The 22,878-nt window shown below is 42.1% G+C and overlaps 1 protein-coding gene across 2 annotated transcripts in view; it reads right to left on the bottom strand.

Annotated features, from left to right (window-relative positions):
* LOC115142176 (cyclin-dependent kinase 14) overlaps positions 1–22,878 on the bottom strand; it is a 315,071-nt gene that overhangs the window by 210,862 nt on the left and 81,331 nt on the right. For both annotated transcript variants that reach the window (XM_065028009.1, XM_065028010.1), the window contains one exon: positions 21,561–21,623. In XM_065028009.1, coding sequence (XP_064884081.1) covers positions 21,561–21,623 — 63 coding nt within the window. The remainder of the gene's footprint in view (positions 1–21,560; positions 21,624–22,878) is intronic.

Raw genomic sequence — 22,878 nt, 5'->3', positions numbered from 1 at the left:
TTTGACTGTATGGGCTTTAACTGTATGGGCTTTGACTGTATGGGCTTTGACTGAATGGGCTTTGACTGTATGGGCTTTGACTGTATGGGCTTTGACTGTATGGGCTTTGACTGTATGGGCTTTGACTGTATGGGCTTTGACTGTATGGGCTTTGACTGAATGGGCTTTACCTGAATGGGCTTTGACTGAATGGCCTTTAACTGTATGGGCTTTGACTGTATGGGCTTTGACTGAATGGGCTTTAACTGTATGGGCTTTGACTGTATGGGCTTTGACTGTATGGGCTTTAACTGTATGGGCTTTAACTGTATGGGCTTTGACTGAATGGGCTTTAACTGTATGGGCTTTGACTGTATGGGCTTTAACTGTATGGGCTTTAACTGTATGGGCTTTAACTGTATGGGCTTTGACTGTATGGGCTTTGACTGTATGGGCTTTAACTGTATGGGCTTTAACTGTATGGGCGTTGACTGTATGGGCTTTAACTGTATGGGCTTTAACTGTATGGGCTTTGACTGTATGGGCTTTAACTGTATGGGCTTTGAATGTATGGGCCCTAACTGTATGGGTTTTAACTGTATGGGCTTTAACTGTATGGACTTTGACTGTATGGGCTTTAACTGTATGGGCTTTGGCTGTATGGGTATTAACTGTATGGGCTTTGACTGAATGGGCTTTGACTGAATGGGCCTTAACTGTATGGGCTTTATCTGTATGGACTTTAACTGTATGGGCTTTAACTGTATGGGATTTAACTGTATGGGCTTTGAATGTATGGGCTTTGACTGGGGCTTTGACTGTATGGGCTTTGACTGTATGGGCTTTAACTGTATGGGCTTTGACTGTATGGGCTTTAACTGTATGGGCTTTGACTGAATGGGCTTTGACTGTATGGGCTTTGACTGTATGGGCTTTAACTGTATGGGCTTTGACTGTATGGGCTTTGACTGTATGGGCTTTGACTGTATGGGCTTTAACTGTATGGGCTTTAACTGTATGGGCTTTGACTGTATGGGCTTTAACTGTATGGGCTTTAACTGTATGGGCTTTGAATGTATGGGCTTTGAATGTATGGGCTTTAACTGTATGGGCTTTAACTGTATGGGCTTTAACTGTATAGGCTTTAACTCTGTATGGGCTTTGACTGAATGGGCTTTAACTGTATGGGCTTTAACTGTATGGGCTTTGACTGAATGGGCTTTAACTGTATGGGCTTTGACTGTATGGGCTTTAACTGTATGGGCTTTGACTGTATGGGCTTTGACTGTATGGGCTTTAACTGTATGGGCGTTGACTGTATGGGCTTTAACTGTATGGGCTTTAACTGTATGGGCTTTGACTGTATGGGCTTTGACTGAATGGGCTTTAACTGTATGGGCTTTGACTGTATGGGCTTTGACTGTATGGGCTTTAACTGTATGGGCTTTAACTGTATGGGCTTTGACTGAATGGGCTTTAACTGTATGGGCTTTGACTGTATGGGCTTTAACTGTATGGGCTTTAACTGTATGGGCTTTAACTGTATGGGCTTTGACTGTATGGGCTTTGACTGTATGGGCTTTAACTGTATGGGCTTTAACTGTATGGGCGTTGACTGTATGGGCTTTAACTGTATGGGCTTTAACTGTATGGGCTTTGACTGTATGGGCTTTAACTGTATGGGCTTTGAATGTATGGGCCCTAACTGTATGGGTTTTAACTGTATGGGCTTTAACTGTATGGACTTTGACTGTATGGGCTTTAACTGTATGGGCTTTGGCTGTATGGGTATTAACTGTATGGGCTTTGACTGAATGGGCTTTGACTGAATGGGCCTTAACTGTATGGGCTTTATCTGTATGGACTTTAACTGTATGGGCTTTAACTGTATGGGATTTAACTGTATGGGCTTTGAATGTATGGGCTTTGACTGTATGGGCTTTGACTGTATGGGCTTTGACTGTATGGGCTTTAACTGTATGGGCTTTGACTGTATGGGCTTTAACTGTATGGGCTTTGACTGAATGGGCTTTGACTGAATTTGACTGTATGGGCTTTGACTGTATGGGCTTTAACTGTATGGGCTTTGACTGTATGGGCTTTGACTGTATGGGCTTTGACTGTATGGGCTTTAACTGTATGGGTTTTAACTGTATGGGCTTTGACTGTATGGGCTTTAACTGTATGGGCTTTAACTGTATGGGCTTTGAATGTATGGGCTTTGAATGTATGGGCTTTAACTGTATGGGCTTTAACTGTATGGGCTTTAACTGTATAGGCTTTAACTCTGTATGGGCTTTGACTGAATGGGCTTTAACTGTATGGGCTTTAACTGTATGGGCTTTGACTGAATGGGCTTTAACTGTATGGGCTTTGACTGTATGGGCTTTAACTGTATGGGCTTTGACTGTATGGGCTTTGACTGTATGGGCTTTAACTGTATGGGCGTTGACTGTATGGGCTTTAACTGTATGGGCTTTAACTGTATGGGCTTTGACTGTATGGGCTTTAACTGTATGGGCTTTGAATGTATGGGCCCTAACTGTATGGGCTTTAACTGTATGGGCTTTAACTGTATGGACTTTGACTGTATGGGTATTAACTGTATGGGCTTTGACTGTATGGGCTTTAACTGTATGGGCTTTACTGTATGGGCTTTGACTGTATGGGCTTTGACTGTATGGGCTTTGACTGTATGGGCTTTGACTGTATGGGCTTTGACTGTATGGGCTTTGACTGTATGGGCTTTAACTGTATGGGCTTTGACTGTATGGGCTTTGACTGAATGGGCTTTGACTGTATGGGCTTTGACTGTATGGGCTTTAACTGTATGGGCTTTGACTGTATGGGCTTTGACTGTATGGGCTTTGACTGTATGGGCTTTGACTGTATGGGCTTTGACTGAATGGGCTTTGACTGAATGGGCTTTGACTGAATGGGCTTTACCTGAATGGGCTTTGACTGAATGGCCTTTAACTGTATGGGCTTTGACTGTATGGGCTTTGACTGAATGGGCTTTAACTGTATGGGCTTTGACTGTATGGGCTTTGACTGTATGGGCTTTAACTGTATGGGCTTTAACTGTATGGGCTTTGACTGAATGGGCTTTAACTGTATGGGCTTTGACTGTATGGGCTTTAACTGTATGGGCTTTAACTGTATGGGCTTTAACTGTATGGGCTTTGACTGTATGGGCTTTGACTGTATGGGCTTTAACTGTATGGGCTTTAACTGTATGGGCGTTGACTGTATGGGCTTTAACTGTATGGGCTTTAACTGTATGGGCTTTGACTGTATGGGCTTTAACTGTATGGGCTTTGAATGTATGGGCCCTAACTGTATGGGTTTTAACTGTATGGGCTTTAACTGTATGGACTTTGACTGTATGGGCTTTAACTGTATGGGCTTTGGCTGTATGGGTATTAACTGTATGGGCTTTGACTGAATGGGCTTTGACTGAATGGGCCTTAACTGTATGGGCTTTATCTGTATGGACTTTAACTGTATGGGCTTTAACTGTATGGGATTTAACTGTATGGGCTTTGAATGTATGGGCTTTGACTGTATGGGCTTTGACTGTATGGGCTTTGACTGTATGGGCTTTAACTGTATGGGCTTTGACTGTATGGGCTTTAACTGTATGGGCTTTGACTGAATGGGCTTTGACTGTATGGGCTTTGACTGTATGGGCTTTAACTGTATGGGCTTTGACTGTATGGGCTTTGACTGTATGGGCTTTGACTGTATGGGCTTTAACTGTATGGGCTTTGACTGTATGGGCTTTAACTGTATGGGCTTTGAATGTATGGGCTTTGAATGTATGGGCTTTAACTGTATGGGCTTTAACTGTATGGGCTTTAACTGTATAGGCTTTAACTCTGTATGGGCTTTAACTGTATTGGCTTTGACTGCATGGGCTTTAACTGTATGGACTTTGACTGTATGGGCTTTGACTGTATGGGCTTTGACTGTATGGGCTTTGACTGAATGGGCTTTGACTGAATGGGCCTTAACTGTATGGGCTTTAACTGTATGGGCTTTGACTGTATGGGCTTTGACTGTATGGGCTTTGACTGTATGGGCTTTGACTGAATGGGCTTTGACTGAATGGGCTTTAACTGTATGGGCTTTAACTGTATGGGCTTTGACTGAATGGGCTTTAACTGTATGGGCTTTGACTGTATGGGCTTTAACTGTATGGGCTTTAACTGTATGGGCTTTAACTGTATGGGCTTTGACTGAATGGGCTTTAACTGTATGGGCTTTAACTGTATGGGCGTTGACTGTATGGGCTTTAACTGTATGGGCTTTAACTGTATGGGCTTTGAATGTATGGGCCCTAACTGTATGGGCTTTAACTGTATGGGCTTTAACTGTATGGACTTTGACTGTATGGGCTTTAACTGTATGGGCTTTGACTGTATGGGCTTTAACTGTATGGGCTTTGACTGAATGGGCTTTGACTGTATGGGCTTTGACTGTATGGGCTTTGACTGTATGGGCTTTAACTGTATGGGCTTTAACTGTATGGGCTTTGATTGTATGGGCTTTGACTGTATGGGCTTTAACTGTATGGGCTTTAACTGTATGGGCTTTGACTGTATGGGCTTTAACTGTATGGGCTTTGAATGTATGGGCTTTAACTGTATGGACTTTAACTGTATGGGCTTTAACTGTATGGGCTTTGACTGTATGGGCTTTAACTGTATGGGCTTTGACTGTATGGGCTTTAACTGTATGGGCTTTGAATGTATGGGCTTTGAATGTATGGGCTTTAACTGTATGGGCTTTAACTGTATGGGCTTTAACTGTATAGGCTTTAACTCTGTATGGGCTTTAACTGTATTGGCTTTGACTGCATGGGCTTTAACTGTATGGACTTTGACTGTATGGGCTTTGACTGTATGGGCTTTGACTGTATGGGCTTTGACTGAATGGGCTTTGACTGAATGGGCCTTAACTGTATGGGCTTTAACTGTATGGGCTTTGACTGTATGGGCTTTGACTGTATGGGCTTTGACTGTATGGGCTTTGACTGAATGGGCTTTGACTGAATGGGCTTTAACTGTATGGGCTTTAACTGTATGGGCTTTGACTGAATGGGCTTTAACTGTATGGGCTTTGACTGTATGGGCTTTAACTGTATGGGCTTTAACTGTATGGGCTTTAACTGTATGGGCTTTGACTGAATGGGCTTTAACTGTATGGGCTTTAACTGTATGGGCGTTGACTGTATGGGCTTTAACTGTATGGGCTTTAACTGTATGGGCTTTGAATGTATGGGCCCTAACTGTATGGGCTTTAACTGTATGGGCTTTAACTGTATGGACTTTGACTGTATGGGCTTTAACTGTATGGGCTTTGACTGTATGGGCTTTAACTGTATGGGCTTTGACTGAATGGGCTTTGACTGTATGGGCTTTGACTGTATGGGCTTTGACTGTATGGGCTTTAACTGTATGGGCTTTAACTGTATGGGCTTTGATTGTATGGGCTTTGACTGTATGGGCTTTAACTGTATGGGCTTTAACTGTATGGGCTTTGACTGTATGGGCTTTAACTGTATGGGCTTTGAATGTATGGGCTTTAACTGTATGGACTTTAACTGTATGGGCTTTAACTGTATGGGCTTTGACTGTATGGGCTTTAACTGTATGGGCTTTGACTGTATGGGCTTTAACTGTATGGGCTTTGAATGTATGGGCTTTAACTGTATGGACTTTAACTGTATGGGCTTTAACTGTATGGGCTTTGACTGTATGGGCTTTAACTGTATGGGCTTTAACTGTATGGGCTTTGACTGTATGGGCTTTGACTGTATGGGCTTTAATTGTATGGGCTTTGACTGTATGGGCTTTAACTGTATGGGCTTTGACTGAATGGGCTTTGACTGTGTGGGCTTTGACTGTATGGGCTTTAACTGTATGGGCTTTGACTGAATGGGCTTTGACTGTATGGGCTTTGACTGTATGGGCTTTAACTGTATGGGCTTTGACTGTATGGGCTTTGACTGTATGGGCTTTGACTGTATGGGCTTTAACTGTATGGGCTTTAACTGTATGGGCTTTGACTGTATGGGCTTTGACTGTATGGACTTTAACTGTATGGGCTTTAACTGTATGGGCTTTGACTGTATGGGCTTTAACTGTATGGGCTTTGAATGTATGGGCTTTAACTGTATGGACTTTAACTGTATGGGCTTTAACTGTATGGGCTTTGACTGTATGGGCTTTAACTGTATGGGCTTTGACTGTATGGGCTTTAACTGTATGGGCTTTGAATGTATGGGCTTTAACTGTATGGACTTTAACTGTATGGGCTTTAACTGTATGGGCTTTGACTGTATGGGCTTTAACTGTATGGGCTTTAACTGTATGGGCTTTGACTGTATGGGCTTTGACTGTATGGGCTTTAATTGTATGGGCTTTGACTGTATGGGCTTTAACTGTATGGGCTTTGACTGAATGGGCTTTGACTGTGTGGGCTTTGACTGTATGGGCTTTAACTGTATGGGCTTTGACTGAATGGGCTTTGACTGTATGGGCTTTGACTGTATGGGCTTTAACTGTATGGGCTTTGACTGTATGGGCTTTGACTGTATGGGCTTTGACTGTATGGGCTTTAACTGTATGGGCTTTAACTGTATGGGCTTTGACTGTATGGGCTTTGACTGTATGGACTTTAACTGTATGGGCTTTAACTGTATGGGCTTTGACTGTATGGGCTTTAACTGTATGGGCTTTAACTGTATGGGCTTTGACTGTATGGGCTTTGACTGTATGGGCTTTAATTGTATGGGCTTTGACTGTATGGGCTTTAACTGTATGGGCTTTGACTGAATGGGCTTTGACTGTGTGGGCTTTGACTGTATGGGCTTTAACTGTATGGGCTTTGACTGAATGGGCTTTGACTGTATGGGCTTTGACTGTATGGGCTTTAACTGTATGGGCTTTGACTGTATGGGCTTTGACTGTATGGGCTTTGACTGTATGGGCTTTAACTGTATGGGCTTTAACTGTATGGGCTTTGACTGTATGGGCTTTATCTGTATGGACTTTAACTGTATGGGCTTTAACTGTATGGGATTTAACTGTATGGGCTTTGAATGTATGGGCTTTGACTGTATGGGCTTTGACTGTATGGGCTTTGACTGTATGGGCTTTAACTGTATGGGCTTTGACTGTATGGGCTTTAACTGTATGGGCTTTGACTGAATGGGCTTTGACTGTATGGGCTTTGACTGTATGGGCTTTAACTGTATGGGCTTTGACTGTATGGGCTTTGACTGTATGGGCTTTGACTGTATGGGCTTTAACTGTATGGGCTTTAACTGTATGGGCTTTGACTGTATGGGCTTTAACTGTATGGGCTTTGAATGTATGGGCTTTGAATGTATGGGCTTTAACTGTATGGGCTTTAACTGTATGGGCTTTAACTGTATAGGCTTTAACTCTGTATGGGCTTTAACTGTATTGGCTTTGACTGCATGGGCTTTAACTGTATGGACTTTGACTGTATGGGCTTTGACTGTATGGGCTTTGACTGTATGGGCTTTGACTGAATGGGCTTTGACTGAATGGGCCTTAACTGTATGGGCTTTAACTGTATGGGCTTTGACTGTATGGGCTTTGACTGTATGGGCTTTGACTGTATGGGCTTTGACTGAATGGGCTTTGACTGAATGGGCTTTAACTGTATGGGCTTTAACTGTATGGGCTTTGACTGAATGGGCTTTAACTGTATGGGCTTTGACTGTATGGGCTTTAACTGTATGGGCTTTAACTGTATGGGCTTTAACTGTATGGGCTTTGACTGAATGGGCTTTAACTGTATGGGCTTTAACTGTATGGGCGTTGACTGTATGGGCTTTAACTGTATGGGCTTTAACTGTATGGGCTTTGAATGTATGGGCCCTAACTGTATGGGCTTTAACTGTATGGGCTTTAACTGTATGGGCTTTGACTGTATGGGCTTTAACTGTATGGGCTTTGACTGTATGGGCTTTAACTGTATGGGCTTTGACTGTATGGGCTTTGACTGTATGGGCTTTGACTGTATGGACTTTGACTGTATGGGCTTTGACTGTATGGGCTTTAACTGTATGGGCTTTGACTGTATGGGCTTTGACTGTATGGGCTTTGACTGTATGGGCTTTAACTGTATGGGCTTTAACTGTATGGGCTTTGACTGTATGGGCTTTATCTGTATGGACTTTAACTGTATGGGCTTTAACTGTATGGGATTTAACTGTATGGGCTTTGAATGTATGGGCTTTGACTGTATGGGCTTTGACTGTATGGGCTTTGACTGTATGGGCTTTAACTGTATGGGCTTTGACTGTATGGGCTTTAACTGTATGGGCTTTGACTGAATGGGCTTTGACTGTATGGGCTTTGACTGTATGGGCTTTAACTGTATGGGCTTTGACTGTATGGGCTTTGACTGTATGGGCTTTGACTGTATGGGCTTTAACTGTATGGGCTTTAACTGTATGGGCTTTGACTGTATGGGCTTTAACTGTATGGGCTTTGAATGTATGGGCTTTGAATGTATGGGCTTTAACTGTATGGGCTTTAACTGTATGGGCTTTAACTGTATAGGCTTTAACTCTGTATGGGCTTTAACTGTATTGGCTTTGACTGCATGGGCTTTAACTGTATGGACTTTGACTGTATGGGCTTTGACTGTATGGGCTTTGACTGTATGGGCTTTGACTGAATGGGCTTTGACTGAATGGGCCTTAACTGTATGGGCTTTAACTGTATGGGCTTTGACTGTATGGGCTTTGACTGTATGGGCTTTGACTGTATGGGCTTTGACTGAATGGGCTTTGACTGAATGGGCTTTAACTGTATGGGCTTTAACTGTATGGGCTTTGACTGAATGGGCTTTAACTGTATGGGCTTTGACTGTATGGGCTTTAACTGTATGGGCTTTAACTGTATGGGCTTTAACTGTATGGGCTTTGACTGAATGGGCTTTAACTGTATGGGCTTTAACTGTATGGGCGTTGACTGTATGGGCTTTAACTGTATGGGCTTTAACTGTATGGGCTTTGAATGTATGGGCCCTAACTGTATGGGCTTTAACTGTATGGGCTTTAACTGTATGGACTTTGACTGTATGGGCTTTAACTGTATGGGCTTTGACTGTATGGGCTTTAACTGTATGGGCTTTGACTGTATGGGCTTTGACTGTATGGGCTTTGACTGTATGGACTTTGACTGTATGGGCTTTGACTGTATGGGCTTTAACTGTATGGGCTTTGACTGAATGGGCTTTGACTGTATGGGCTTTGACTGTATGGGCTTTGACTGTATGGGCTTTAACTGTATGGGCTTTAACTGTATGGGCTTTGATTGTATGGGCTTTGACTGTATGGGCTTTAACTGTATGGGCTTTAACTGTATGGGCTTTGACTGTATGGGCTTTAACTGTATGGGCTTTGAATGTATGGGCTTTAACTGTATGGACTTTAACTGTATGGGCTTTAACTGTATGGGCTTTGACTGTATGGGCTTTAACTGTATGGGCTTTGACTGTATGGGCTTTAACTGTATGGGCTTTGACTGTATGGGCTTTAACTGTATGGGCTTTGACTGTATGGGCTTTGACTGTATGGGCTTTGACTGTATGGACTTTGACTGTATGGGCTTTGACTGTATGGGCTTTAACTGTATGGGCTTTGACTGAATGGGCTTTGACTGTATGGGCTTTGACTGTATGGGCTTTAACTGTATGGGCTTTAACTGTATGGGCTTTGATTGTATGGGCTTTGACTGTATGGGCTTTAACTGTATGGGCTTTAACTGTATGGGCTTTGACTGTATGGGCTTTAACTGTATGGGCTTTGAATGTATGGGCTTTAACTGTATGGACTTTAACTGTATGGGCTTTAACTGTATGGGCTTTGACTGTATGGGCTTTAACTGTATGGGCTTTGACTGTATGGGCTTTAACTGTATGGGCTTTGAATGTATGGGCTTTAACTGTATGGACTTTAACTGTATGGGCTTTAACTGTATGGGCTTTGACTGTATGGGCTTTAACTGTATGGGCTTTAACTGTATGGGCTTTGACTGTATGGGCTTTGACTGTATGGGCTTTAATTGTATGGGCTTTGACTGTATGGGCTTTAACTGTATGGGCTTTGACTGAATGGGCTTTGACTGTGTGGGCTTTGACTGTATGGGCTTTAACTGTATGGGCTTTGACTGAATGGGCTTTGACTGTATGGGCTTTGACTGTATGGGCTTTAACTGTATGGGCTTTGACTGTATGGGCTTTGACTGTATGGGCTTTGACTGTATGGGCTTTGACTGTATGGGCTTTGACTGTATGGGCTTTAACTGTATGGGCTTTAACTGTATGGGCTTTGACTGTATGGGCTTTGACTGTATGGACTTTAACTGTATGGGCTTTAACTGTATGGGCTTTGACTGTATGGGCTTTAACTGTATGGGCTTTAACTGTATGGGCTTTGACTGTATGGGCTTTGACTGTATGGGCTTTAATTGTATGGGCTTTGACTGTATGGGCTTTAACTGTATGGGCTTTGACTGAATGGGCTTTGACTGTGTGGGCTTTGACTGTATGGGCTTTAACTGTATGGGCTTTGACTGAATGGGCTTTGACTGTATGGGCTTTGACTGTATGGGCTTTAACTGTAGGGGCTTTGACTGTATGGGCTTTGACTGTATGGGCTTTGACTGTATGGGCTTTAACTGTATGGGCTTTAACTGTATGGGCTTTGACTGTATGGGCTTTGACTGTATGGGCTTTATCTGTATGGACTTTAACTGTATGGGCTTTAACTGTATGGGATTTAACTGTATGGGCTTTGAATGTATGGGCTTTGACTGTATGGGCTTTGACTGTATGGGCTTTGACTGTATGGGCTTTAACTGTATGGGCTTTGACTGTATGGGCTTTAACTGTATGGGCTTTGACTGAATGGGCTTTGACTGTATGGGCTTTGACTGTATGGGCTTTAACTGTATGGGCTTTGACTGTATGGGCTTTGACTGTATGGGCTTTGACTGTATGGGCTTTAACTGTATGGGCTTTAACTGTATGGGCTTTGACTGTATGGGCTTTAACTGTATGGGCTTTGAATGTATGGGCTTTGAATGTATGGGCTTTAACTGTATGGGCTTTAACTGTATGGGCTTTAACTGTATAGGCTTTAACTCTGTATGGGCTTTAACTGTATTGGCTTTGACTGCATGGGCTTTAACTGTATGGACTTTGACTGTATGGGCTTTGACTGTATGGGCTTTGACTGTATGGGCTTTGACTGAATGGGCTTTGACTGAATGGGCCTTAACTGTATGGGCTTTAACTGTATGGGCTTTGACTGTATGGGCTTTGACTGTATGGGCTTTGACTGTATGGGCTTTGACTGAATGGGCTTTGACTGAATGGGCTTTAACTGTATGGGCTTTAACTGTATGGGCTTTGACTGAATGGGCTTTAACTGTATGGGCTTTGACTGTATGGGCTTTAACTGTATGGGCTTTAACTGTATGGGCTTTAACTGTATGGGCTTTGACTGAATGGGCTTTAACTGTATGGGCTTTAACTGTATGGGCGTTGACTGTATGGGCTTTAACTGTATGGGCTTTAACTGTATGGGCTTTGAATGTATGGGCCCTAACTGTATGGGCTTTAACTGTATGGGCTTTAACTGTATGGACTTTGACTGTATGGGCTTTAACTGTATGGGCTTTGACTGTATGGGCTTTAACTGTATGGGCTTTGACTGTATGGGCTTTGACTGTATGGACTTTGACTGTATGGGCTTTGACTGTATGGGCTTTAACTGTATGGGCTTTGACTGAATGGGCTTTGACTGTATGGGCTTTGACTGTATGGGCTTTGACTGTATGGGCTTTAACTGTATGGGCTTTAACTGTATGGGCTTTGATTGTATGGGCTTTGACTGTATGGGCTTTAACTGTATGGGCTTTAACTGTATGGGCTTTGACTGTATGGGCTTTAACTGTATGGGCTTTGAATGTATGGGCTTTAACTGTATGGACTTTAACTGTATGGGCTTTAACTGTATGGGCTTTGACTGTATGGGCTTTAACTGTATGGGCTTTGACTGTATGGGCTTTAACTGTATGGGCTTTGAATGTATGGGCTTTAACTGTATGGACTTTAACTGTATGGGCTTTAACTGTATGGGCTTTGACTGTATGGGCTTTAACTGTATGGGCTTTAACTGTATGGGCTTTGACTGTATGGGCTTTGACTGTATGGGCTTTAATTGTATGGGCTTTGACTGTATGGGCTTTAACTGTATGGGCTTTGACTGAATGGGCTTTGACTGTGTGGGCTTTGACTGTATGGGCTTTAACTGTATGGGCTTTGACTGTATGGACTTTGACTGTATGGGCTTTGACTGTATGGGCTTTAACTGTGTGGGCTTTAACTGTATGGGCTTTGAATGTATGGGCTTTAACTGTATGGGCTTTAACTGTATGGACTTTAACTGTATGGGCTTTAACTGTATGGGCTTTGACTGTATGGGCTTTAATTGTATGGGCTTTGACTGTATGGGCTTTGACTGTATGGGCTTTAACTGTATGGGCTTTGACTGTATGGGCTTTAACTGTATGGGCTTTGACTGTATGGGCTTTAACTGTATGGGCTTTGACTGAATGGGCTTTGACTGAATGGGCCTTAACTGTATGGGCTTTAACTGTATGGGCTTTGACTGTATGGGCTTTGACTGTGTGGGCTTTAACTGTATGGGCTTTGACTGTATGGGCTTTGACTGTATGGGCTTTGACTGTATGAGCTTTAACTGTATGGGCGTTAACTCTATGGGCTTTGACTGTATGGACTTTGACTGTATGGGCTTTAACTGTATGGGCTTTAACTGTATGGGCTTTGACTGTATGGGCTTTGACTGTATGGACTTTAACTGTATGGGCTTTGACTGTATGGGCTTTGACTGTATGGACTTTAACTGTATGGGCTTTGACTGTATGGGCTTTGACTTGAGCACCGAGAGTGACAAGAAGATGCCCCCATCCCTCCTGCTAATTGGGCTACTTTTGCATATATGTTGTTGTCTGAGTGAGGGAAATGCTGTAAATCAAGAGGAGTGGATGTGTTCTGAAAGATGAGACAGTGTTAGAATAAATATCGCTTTGATGTCATACAAGCAAACCACACACCCGTGAGTCCAAATGTGCACTTCACATTTCCATATTTGAAAACTCATGTCATGTACAGTATCAACATACAGTATAGTACCAGTCAAAAGTTTAGGCACAAGGGTTTTTACTATTTTCTACATCGTAGAATAATAGTGAAGACAATAAAACTATGGAATAACACATGTAGAATCATATAGTAACCAACAAATTGTTCAAGAAATCAAAATATATTTTAGATTTTAGATTCTTAAAAGTAGCCACCCGTTGCCTTGATGACAGCTTTGCACATTTTTGGCATTCTCTCAACCAGCTTCACCTGGAATGCTTGAAGGAGTTCCCACATAGGATGAGCACTTGTTGGATGCTTTTCCTTCAATCTGCGGTCCAACTCATCCCCTATCATCTCAATTGGGTTGAGGTCGGATGATTGTGGAGGCCAGGTCATCTATTGCAGCAGCCAATCACTCTCATTCTAGGTCAAATAGCCCTTACACAGCCTGGAGGTGTGTTGTCCAGTTGTCGCGTCTCACAAAGACACGACAGTTGGAACCAAAAATCTCAAATTTGGACTCATCAGACCAAAGGACAGATTTCCACCGGTCTAATGTCCCTTGCTCGTGCTTCTTGGCCCAAGCAAGTCTCCTCTTATTATTGGTGTCCTTTAGTAGTGGTTTCTTTGCAGTAATTTTACCAGGAATTCATCCTGATTCACACAGTCTCCTCTGAACAGTTGATGTTGTGATGTGTCTGTTACTTGAACTGTGTGAAGCATTTATTAGGGCTGCAATTTCTGAGGATAGTAACTCTAATGAACTTATCCGCTGCAGCAGAGGTAACTCTGGGTCTTTCCTGTGGCGGTCCTCATGAGAGCCAGTTTCATCACAGCACTTGATCTCACAGACTATCTCATGAAGCTGGTTGAGAGAATGCCAAGAGTGTGCAAAGCTGTCATCAAGGCAAAGGGAGACTACTTTGAAGAATATATTTAGATTTGTTTAACACTTTTCTGGTTACTCCATGATTCCATGATTCCATGTGTGTTATGTCATAGTTTTGATGTCTTTGATGTCTATCTATAAAATGATACCCACCTGACCCAGATTGTGATTTATAATGGAATGTTTCTGGATTGTGCAAACAACAACAGTAATTGTGTGATAGTGGGGATGCAAGGCTGTGTTCCAAACAAAAAACTACACATGTGGTTGCTTCAGTTCCTCAATGGCAAAGTAAGAGAGCTCAAATAAGCACCTTATAATTGCTTCTTTCCTTGAGTCAAAACTGCATGGAAATGACTTAGGAACTGTGCACAGTTTGGAGAGGTGTGTGGCGAACTTGGAGATACCAGTTTGACCTCTCACTCAAACCCTTGCAATCGTTTTTTCTTAGCTTGCATCTACTCCAAAATGTCAATGATTATGCATATTATGTTATTGCAGAGTATTTTCAGATTTCGTTATTGACAATTGCTGTGAAAAATGCGCATAAAATCAACAGTGTAATGTTTGCAAGGGTTTGAGTGAGAGGTCAAACTGGTGTCTCCAAGTGGCCACACACCTCTCCAAACTGTGCACAATTCCTAAGTCATTTCCATGCAGTTTTGACTGAAGGAAAGAGACAATTATAAGGTGGTTATTTGAGCTCTCTTACTTTGCCATTGAGGTACTGAAGCAACCACATGTGTAGTTTTTTGTTTGGATTCAGTCTTGTGTCAGGTGAACTGTCATGACCGCACATTTCTTCATATTCTCCAAAATGTTCTCTTTCAATTGCTACCATGGTCATGCATGTGCTTTTTATAGTTATTCTGTTAGAAACATTTACATTTGGGCCCAATTTCCACAAGTGTAAAGGGTTAAGTTTACTCCCTGACTTGTCTGCCAACCCTAGCCTCTGTGTGTGTGTGTGTGTGTGTGTGTGTGTGTGTGTGTGTGTGTGTGTGTGTGTGTGTGTGTGTGTCAGTGGTGGAAAAAGTACCTAATTGTCATACTTGAGTAAAAGTAAAGATATCTTAATAGAAAATTACTCAAATAAAAGTGAAAGTCACCCAGTAAAATATTACTTGAGTAAAAGTATTTGGTTTTATATATACTCTAAGTATCAAAAGTAAACGTAATTGCTAAAATATACCTAAGTATCAAAAGTAAAAGTACAAGTAGAAATCATTTCACATTTCTTATATTTAGCAAACCAGACGGCACAATTGTCTTGTTTTTTATTTATTTACGGATAGCCAGGGGCATACTCCAATACTCAGACATAGGCAGCAGGGATGACCAGTGATGTTCTCTTGATCAATGTGCAAATTGGACCATTTTCCTGTCCTGCTGAGCATTCAAAATGTAACGAGTACTTTTGGGTGTCAGGGAAAATGTATGGAGTAAAAATTACATTGTGTTATTTAGGGATGTAGTGGAGAAAAGTAAAAGTTGTCAAAAAAATATATAAATAGTAAAGTAAAGTACAGATACACCAAAAAAATGACTTAAGTAGTACTTGAAAGGACTTTTACTTAAGTACTTTACACCACTGGTGTGGGCTACAACCTGTACACGGCACCTCAACTTGTAACTGTTATAATAGCCTTTTCGTATATCTGTTGAATGTTATGTCTGTTTTATATACCTCTGCTTTAACTTTTACACAAGTGTTCAAATGGAAAAGGTAACGCTGTTTGATTTAATGAAAAGATATTAGCAATAAAGTTTAGAGTATAAGTGTGGCCAGTAAAACAGTGGATTTCATCATCTGAGTCCAGATATTCTCTGTAATCTGCTAGACTCCAGGCTGGGCTCTATTGTCTGATATTCCCATTCATTTACTACAGGATGAGACCATGCATGATACTAACAGCATATAATGGGTTATACACATTTCTTATTCATATGGAATATGTGCACACAAAAACACAGAACAAAGGGGAAACATTTGTGAATATATTATCATGTTGCCAATTGCTAATTATTTTATTTTATTTAGTCTCTTTTGTAAGCTTGTTTTATCATTGGTTAATTCCAATCCATACTGACTGATTTGGGGCAAAGACAAATCCCCAAAATATGTGTTATTCCAACAGATGTATTTTGTGTTCACATTACTAATTCAAACCCTATCAATAGTGAATGAGAGTCCAATCACACACAGTCATGCTGAACTCAACATCATAGACAAAGCCAACATCTCGTAACACAAACCTCTAAATCTTCATTGCACCTGAGGGGATAATTAATGAAGTATTTTAATTGAATGGAAACCTTGGGAGTCATTGAGAAAACCTCTGAAAGCAGCACTTTACTATATACAGGGGGAGTGAGTTTAGCCCAGCAGTGAGTGAAGGAGAGGTAGGATAGTATGTTAAATGAGCTGAGAAGACACTGACGCTCCCATCTGCCAGCTACTGTTCCCCTGCCGCCCTGTTCCCCGTAGTAGTTTATCCCAGAAAGCATCTGGGTAGTACGGTCTGTCTTAATGTAGCATGTCATTACTGCATTATCTGCACACATGATCAGGGCATAGAGAGGGGGGAGGAGAGGAGATGAGTAGAGGGGAAAGAGGAGGAGGGAAGGGAGTAGGGAACTCAGGAGTAGTGCTTTGTTGAGTTTGTTGAATGTTTTTAGACATGCGCCTTTGTGATGTTACCATTACATTATACTAACCTCATTTATCAATATTCCACCTGACATTGATACTACACTTGACATTGAGGAATAATGCAATAAGGGTAGCTCCTCTTGTACTACATGCTGATTAAATAGGATTTTGACTGTCAACCAATGCCTGCCAGGTAAGGCTGGGTGCTATACCGTATTTACCAAACGTAATTAGCTATACAGCCTAATAATACCAGTATAAGGTGTAGAACCAAATCAGAATGTTGTTTGTGCAACAGTATCTTCTAAATTAGTATATTCCCAAACGGGGGTACGGCAAATAAAAATGGGATTCACGTTCACATTTTTTATTTAAAAAAAATCTTGACATTTTCAAACAGTACATTTAGATTTTCCAAAGGGGCTACACATTTGGGTGAGTTTTTTTCTCGGCTGAGTAGCCTCGTTTCACTGCCAAAAATCAAATTAAACCATCTAGTGTTCAGAGAAATAACAACACAATGTCAAATACCGGTGCCTAGTCAAATAAATAACATCCAATCACATTAAATGTTACTCTCTTGCGGGAAACCTTCACTCTTGCGCAGACAGTTAGAAACTAAACATGACAATTTGAAAATGAAGCCACAGGAGTTTTTTGAGCGAGAATTAAGATGACTTTCGAGTAATAAGACATGTGTAAAAGCAACAGATTCCATGAATAAGAAGGGGATAGAAGAGAGTCTTGGTGAGCTAGGACAGGCAAGCCCCATACTATTGTGGATGACTTATTTCTTCCTGCTGCCACAGATATTTTATTTTATTTAACTAGGCAACTCAGGTAAGAACAACTTCTTATTTACAATGACCGCCTAGGAACAGTGGGTTAACTGCCTTGTTCAGGGGCTGAACAACAGATTATTACCTTGTCAGCTCCGGGATTCGATCTACCAACCTTCCAGTTACTGGCCCAATACTCTAACCACTAGGCTACCTGCCGTATATATGGCTGGGACAATACTAGAGGAAAAACTATACAGACAATGACTTCATCAAACAACAATGTTTCACGGCGCATCAGTAACATGGCAGGAGATGTTTTGAAATAATTACTGCTTCGCATACAAGCCAGTGAATTATATGCGTTACAGCTGGATGAGTCAACAGACGTGGCTGGCCTGTCACAGCTCCTGGTATATGTCTGTTACGTTTATGGGGGTCAATTAAGGAAGACATCCTCTTCTGGAAACCAGGACAACATGAGAGGATGTTTTTAAAGTACTGGACAGCTTTGTGACATCAAATGGACTTTGGTGGTCAAGATGTGTTGGTATCTGTACTGATGGCGCAAAAGCCATGACAGGGAGACATAGTAGAGTGGTAATGCGTGTGCAAGCAGTTGCTCCCAACACCACTTGGGTACACTGCAGCATCCGCTGAGAGGCTCTTGCAACCACGTACCTATGTGAGAGTGTATTCTCGGCCCTCACTAGCATTAAAACTAAATACAGTCAAAGACTGTGTGTGGAAAATGATTTAAGACTGAGACTCTCTCCAATACAACCCAACATTGCAGAGTTATGTGCATCCTTTCAAGCACACCCTTTTCATTAACCTGTGGTGAGTTATTCACAATGTTTGATGAACAAATAAGGTTTTAAATGTAAGATGGCTAAATAAAGAGCAAAAGTATTGATTATCATTATATTATTATTTGAGCCCTGGTCCTATAAGAGCTCTTTGTCACTTCCCACGAGCCGTGTTGTGAAAAAACTCACACTCATTCTTATATTTAATAAATGTATTGTATAGTGTGTGTCTGTGGCAGGCTTACAATGATGGCAAAAAACAACATTTGAGAGTACGCTGACCCTGGTGCTAGAGGGGGTACGCAGCTGGACAAAGGTTTGAAGGGGTACGGGATTATAAAACGTTTGGAAACCACTGTTCTAAATCAAAGAGGAATACTAGAAGAGTGTGAATATGTTAGCTACATGATGTAGCTTAGAGAAAATATGACATGTAGCCAAAGATTATAGGGTTCCCTAGGAAACACTCATCAACACTCTGGTTCCTACCCTGTCACAATAACTCCTCTCTGGCATTTTCATTCATAGTCCAACAACACTGTATTCAAAGTGCCCAGTATTATATTCCAACTATAGAATTAGAATAATTGTTCTATTTCCATGATTCCAACAGTTCACCCATGTTGCTCTAAATCGCAACTCAAATCGCAAATTGCAACATTTGGTTAAAAATAAGGCCTAGGTTATTTTCCCATATCGTGCAACCCTATGTGGCAGTGTGGAAATGATCTCAAATCATTTTTGGGTGAAGTTGAATTGAACAGTATAAAACTATCAGAATGGAGAAATACCCATTGAAATCACTTATAATGTCTGTATTGCCACTCTAGGGTCACACTACACATAAAGCAAGTTAATAGATTTTATTATTCAAAAACATGAAATACCATGAAATACCATCATACCGTCCTTTTTTTTGTATACCGTGATATGATATTTTGGCCATAATGCCCAGCCCTACTGTCAGGGGTGTCAGTTTCACATCAATGTATTTGGATCTCATTAAGAGAACCCCATTCAGCTGACTGGATATAATCACATCAAGAGCGTCACTGACTGGGAGGTTGTTGCAGCTTTGGGTGATGTCATACAGAACAGACAGTTCTATTAAATAATAGGTGGAATACTAAAGGAGAACACTATAATCAATCAAGTGTATGGGTAAAGGTACATGTTCTGTACTACACTGTAACAAGACACGCTCCAAACAACGCAAACACTTCTCTCTGCTGGCCAAGCTGACTGATAATTGCATTAGCTAGTGAAGGTCTAAGTGTTTTCTGCTAGGTTAATGCTAATGTTATCCAGCCATATCAGACAGCACACACTCTAATAGCTTTCATGTCTCGGATTATTCAACAGGGACACACACACACACACACACACACACACTTAGAAGCGATGTATCTTCAGTCAGAGGCTGTTTCTTCTGAAATAACCTCAACCAAAGAAAAATAATCATTTTAAACCCGATCTGTCATCTGATTGACACACACACACACACACACACACACACATGGTACCGGAGTGCCAAGTCTAGGACAAAAAGGCTTCTCAACAGTTTTTACCCCCAAGCCATAAGACTCCTGAACAGGTAATCAAATGGCTACCCAGACTATTTGCATTGTGTGCCCCAACCCCAAACCCTCTTTTTACGCTGCTGCTACTCTCTGTTTATCATATATGCATGGTCACTTTAACTATACATTCATGTACATACTACTTTAATTGGGCCGACCAACCAGTGCTCCCGCACATTGGCTAACCGGGCTATCTGCACTAACCCTAGCTCCTAACCCTATCCCTTAATGTAATTCTAACCCTACACCCCCTGGAAATAGCATTTGACCTTGTGGGGACTAACAAAATGTTTTGTTTGTTTACTATTCTTGTGGGGACTTCTGGTCTCCACAATAATAGTTAAACACTTCCATGCACGCACTCACTCACGCACGCACTCACGCACGCACTCATGCACGCACACACACAGGAGGACAAGCCACTTTCTCTGTTAATCTACTGTCTATCTACTCTGCTCCTCACTGGTTACAAATATAGCTATTATACCCTCCATTTTACAGTTAACACATACTGGAGTGTCTCCGGCTCTTGACACACAAGAGCACTGAAGAGTGGCACATTGGCAAACAGTTCAATATGCCATGCTGCCTCCATCTTGATTTTGATTGCTGATTCTAATGATTGGTCCGGGTCTGTGTCTCTGATTATGCCTCAAATGGCACCCTTAGGGACCCTGGTCAAGAGTAGTGCACCACACAGCGCATAGGGGGCCATTTGGGACATAGCCTCTGCCTCCACACAGTCAGGTTGTTTTCCTTTCAGCTGCCAGGTCATTAGAGCTCCTCCAATACTCTTGTCTGTCCTCCCACTAGGGAAAGACTGGTTCTGGTGCCTCTCCCTCCCTCTCTCCCGCTCCATCTGTCCTCCCACCATGGAGAGCATTGTGGTTAACGCTAGCTGCTGGCTCTTTGGTTAACATGCATACAGTATGTCTGTCTCTGTCTCTGTCTATTTAGTTATGTCTGTCTCTAACTCTACCTTCTAGTCCAGTTTGGACAGATACTTCAAAGAGAGAATTCTTTCACAAAGGCTACATGGTGACATAGTGAGAACACATGTTCTGGCCTGTCGTACAACTGGAACTCTTCTGCATCCCAAATTACAACCTATTCCCTTTATAGTGCACTATTTTTGACTAGGGCCCATAGGGCTCTGATCAAAAGTAGTGCACTATATGGGGAATAGGGTGCCATTTTGGACATAGCATATGTTTACAGATTAAGAGGTGGAAGCAGGTTTTTTCCCCTGACACCCCTCTCTGGGAATAATCCTCTATTATTAACACACGCATTTCAATGAGGCAGGCGGTCGGTCGTCAACAGGATAAATACATTACTCATGGAAATCCTTAGTGACAGTATTAGGTATGAAGTGTTACATAACCCACGATGCCTGAACCCCCCCCCCCCCCCTTCTCATAGGACTCCTCTACACAACACCCATCCCTCCCATCCTCCATGACCCCATTCACTCCATCACTCTCCCTACCTTCTCCTCTTCCTCAACACACCTCTACACAGAGCCTGTAGGATTCTATGACATATTAACTGTAGGATTCTATGAAACTGTAGGATTCTATGACATATTAGTGATGCTCGGGACAGTGCTGTTTACTGTAGTAATATAGTCATGATAATGAGCAGCAGTCTTACCTTCACGTTGTCTGGATGCAGTCCTCCTGGGTGCCTGTCCATGTACTGGCACAGGTCTGTGTGCTGTCAGGGAGAAAGAGAGGACCGTTAGATTACAATATGTCTAAATAAAGACACATAAAAATCATAAAAACAGATGCATTGTAATTAACCAAAAATAAGTCAATATGAAAAAGGAAGTAAAAATACATTTGTACAAATGTATTCATGCTGTTCCGTATTTGATGATATTCATTTGAAGTGTAAAAGCAGCAGAGAGAGGTTCTTGGCAGTGAGAATATTGGCTTTTTGTTTATTGTGTTGCTAGTCTTGAATGTACCTTGGTTGGAATGTGAGCTTGGTTTGAGGATGGAAAAATCAGCTAATGGAAAGAAGTGATTGGCTTTCATAGCTTCCCCCTTGCTATTCAAAGCAACTCTGACCTACTGTCATCCGTCCATGATAAAATATCAGTAAGGCGCCAGGCTGGAGACACAAACTCAATCATTGAATTGCAACATTTCTTTTCTTCCCCAGTCTGTCTCCTCCATCTGCGGATGAATGATATCCGGTCTATAGCAACAGAATGATCCACAGAGGGAACCTTTGGTACAAAGCCCTTAATGTGATTGTGTGGAGGGATGAGATTGGGAGTGACACTGTCTGTATGTCTTTAGGTGCTATATGTAAGCAGAGTCGTCTGTCCGTCTAGAGAAAAGATGAATTACCGTGATCTGCACTTCAGTGATTTATTCTGCCAGCAGACCCGGGGCGCACACACACACACACACACACACACACACACACACACACACACACACACACACACACCACAGCTCGTGGGGCTGGGTGATATTTGCGTACCCCCGCTGCTCCTCACACCGTCAGATATAAATGTGTTCCCTTTCATGAATAATTCAACCAGACGCTCAAACAAGCTTCAGCCATGCCTGTCCACCTTACTCAAAACCTGCCTCCCTTTATCTCTCTCTCTCTGTCTTTCCCTCTCTCCATATCTTTCTCACCCCCACTTTCTCTCCATTTCTTCTCTCTCCCTCTCTCTCTCTCTCTCGGTCCCGCTCGCTCCCTGTCAATTGTCATTACCTGCTAAATGAGGAGAATGAATTGATTTGGCTTGGTGTGGAGCCTTCTGTATATGAAAGAGTCTGGAATTACAGGTCTGAACACAGCAGAATAGAACAGCATGAAACTGGCTGAGCTGCAAATAAAAAACTGTCTCCACACCAACGACAACACACAGATCCACAGTGTTGCATTACCCATTCTGTCAAATATACGCTATCCACTCTGTCCAACATTCACAGTGAGAGAAGGGTGT

The sequence above is a fragment of the Oncorhynchus nerka genome, linkage group LG14 (genome assembly GCF_034236695.1).
Source record: "Oncorhynchus nerka isolate Pitt River linkage group LG14, Oner_Uvic_2.0, whole genome shotgun sequence".
NCBI lineage: Eukaryota > Metazoa > Chordata > Actinopteri > Salmoniformes > Salmonidae > Oncorhynchus > Oncorhynchus nerka.
This window is presented reverse-complemented; position numbering and strand designations above follow the sequence as displayed.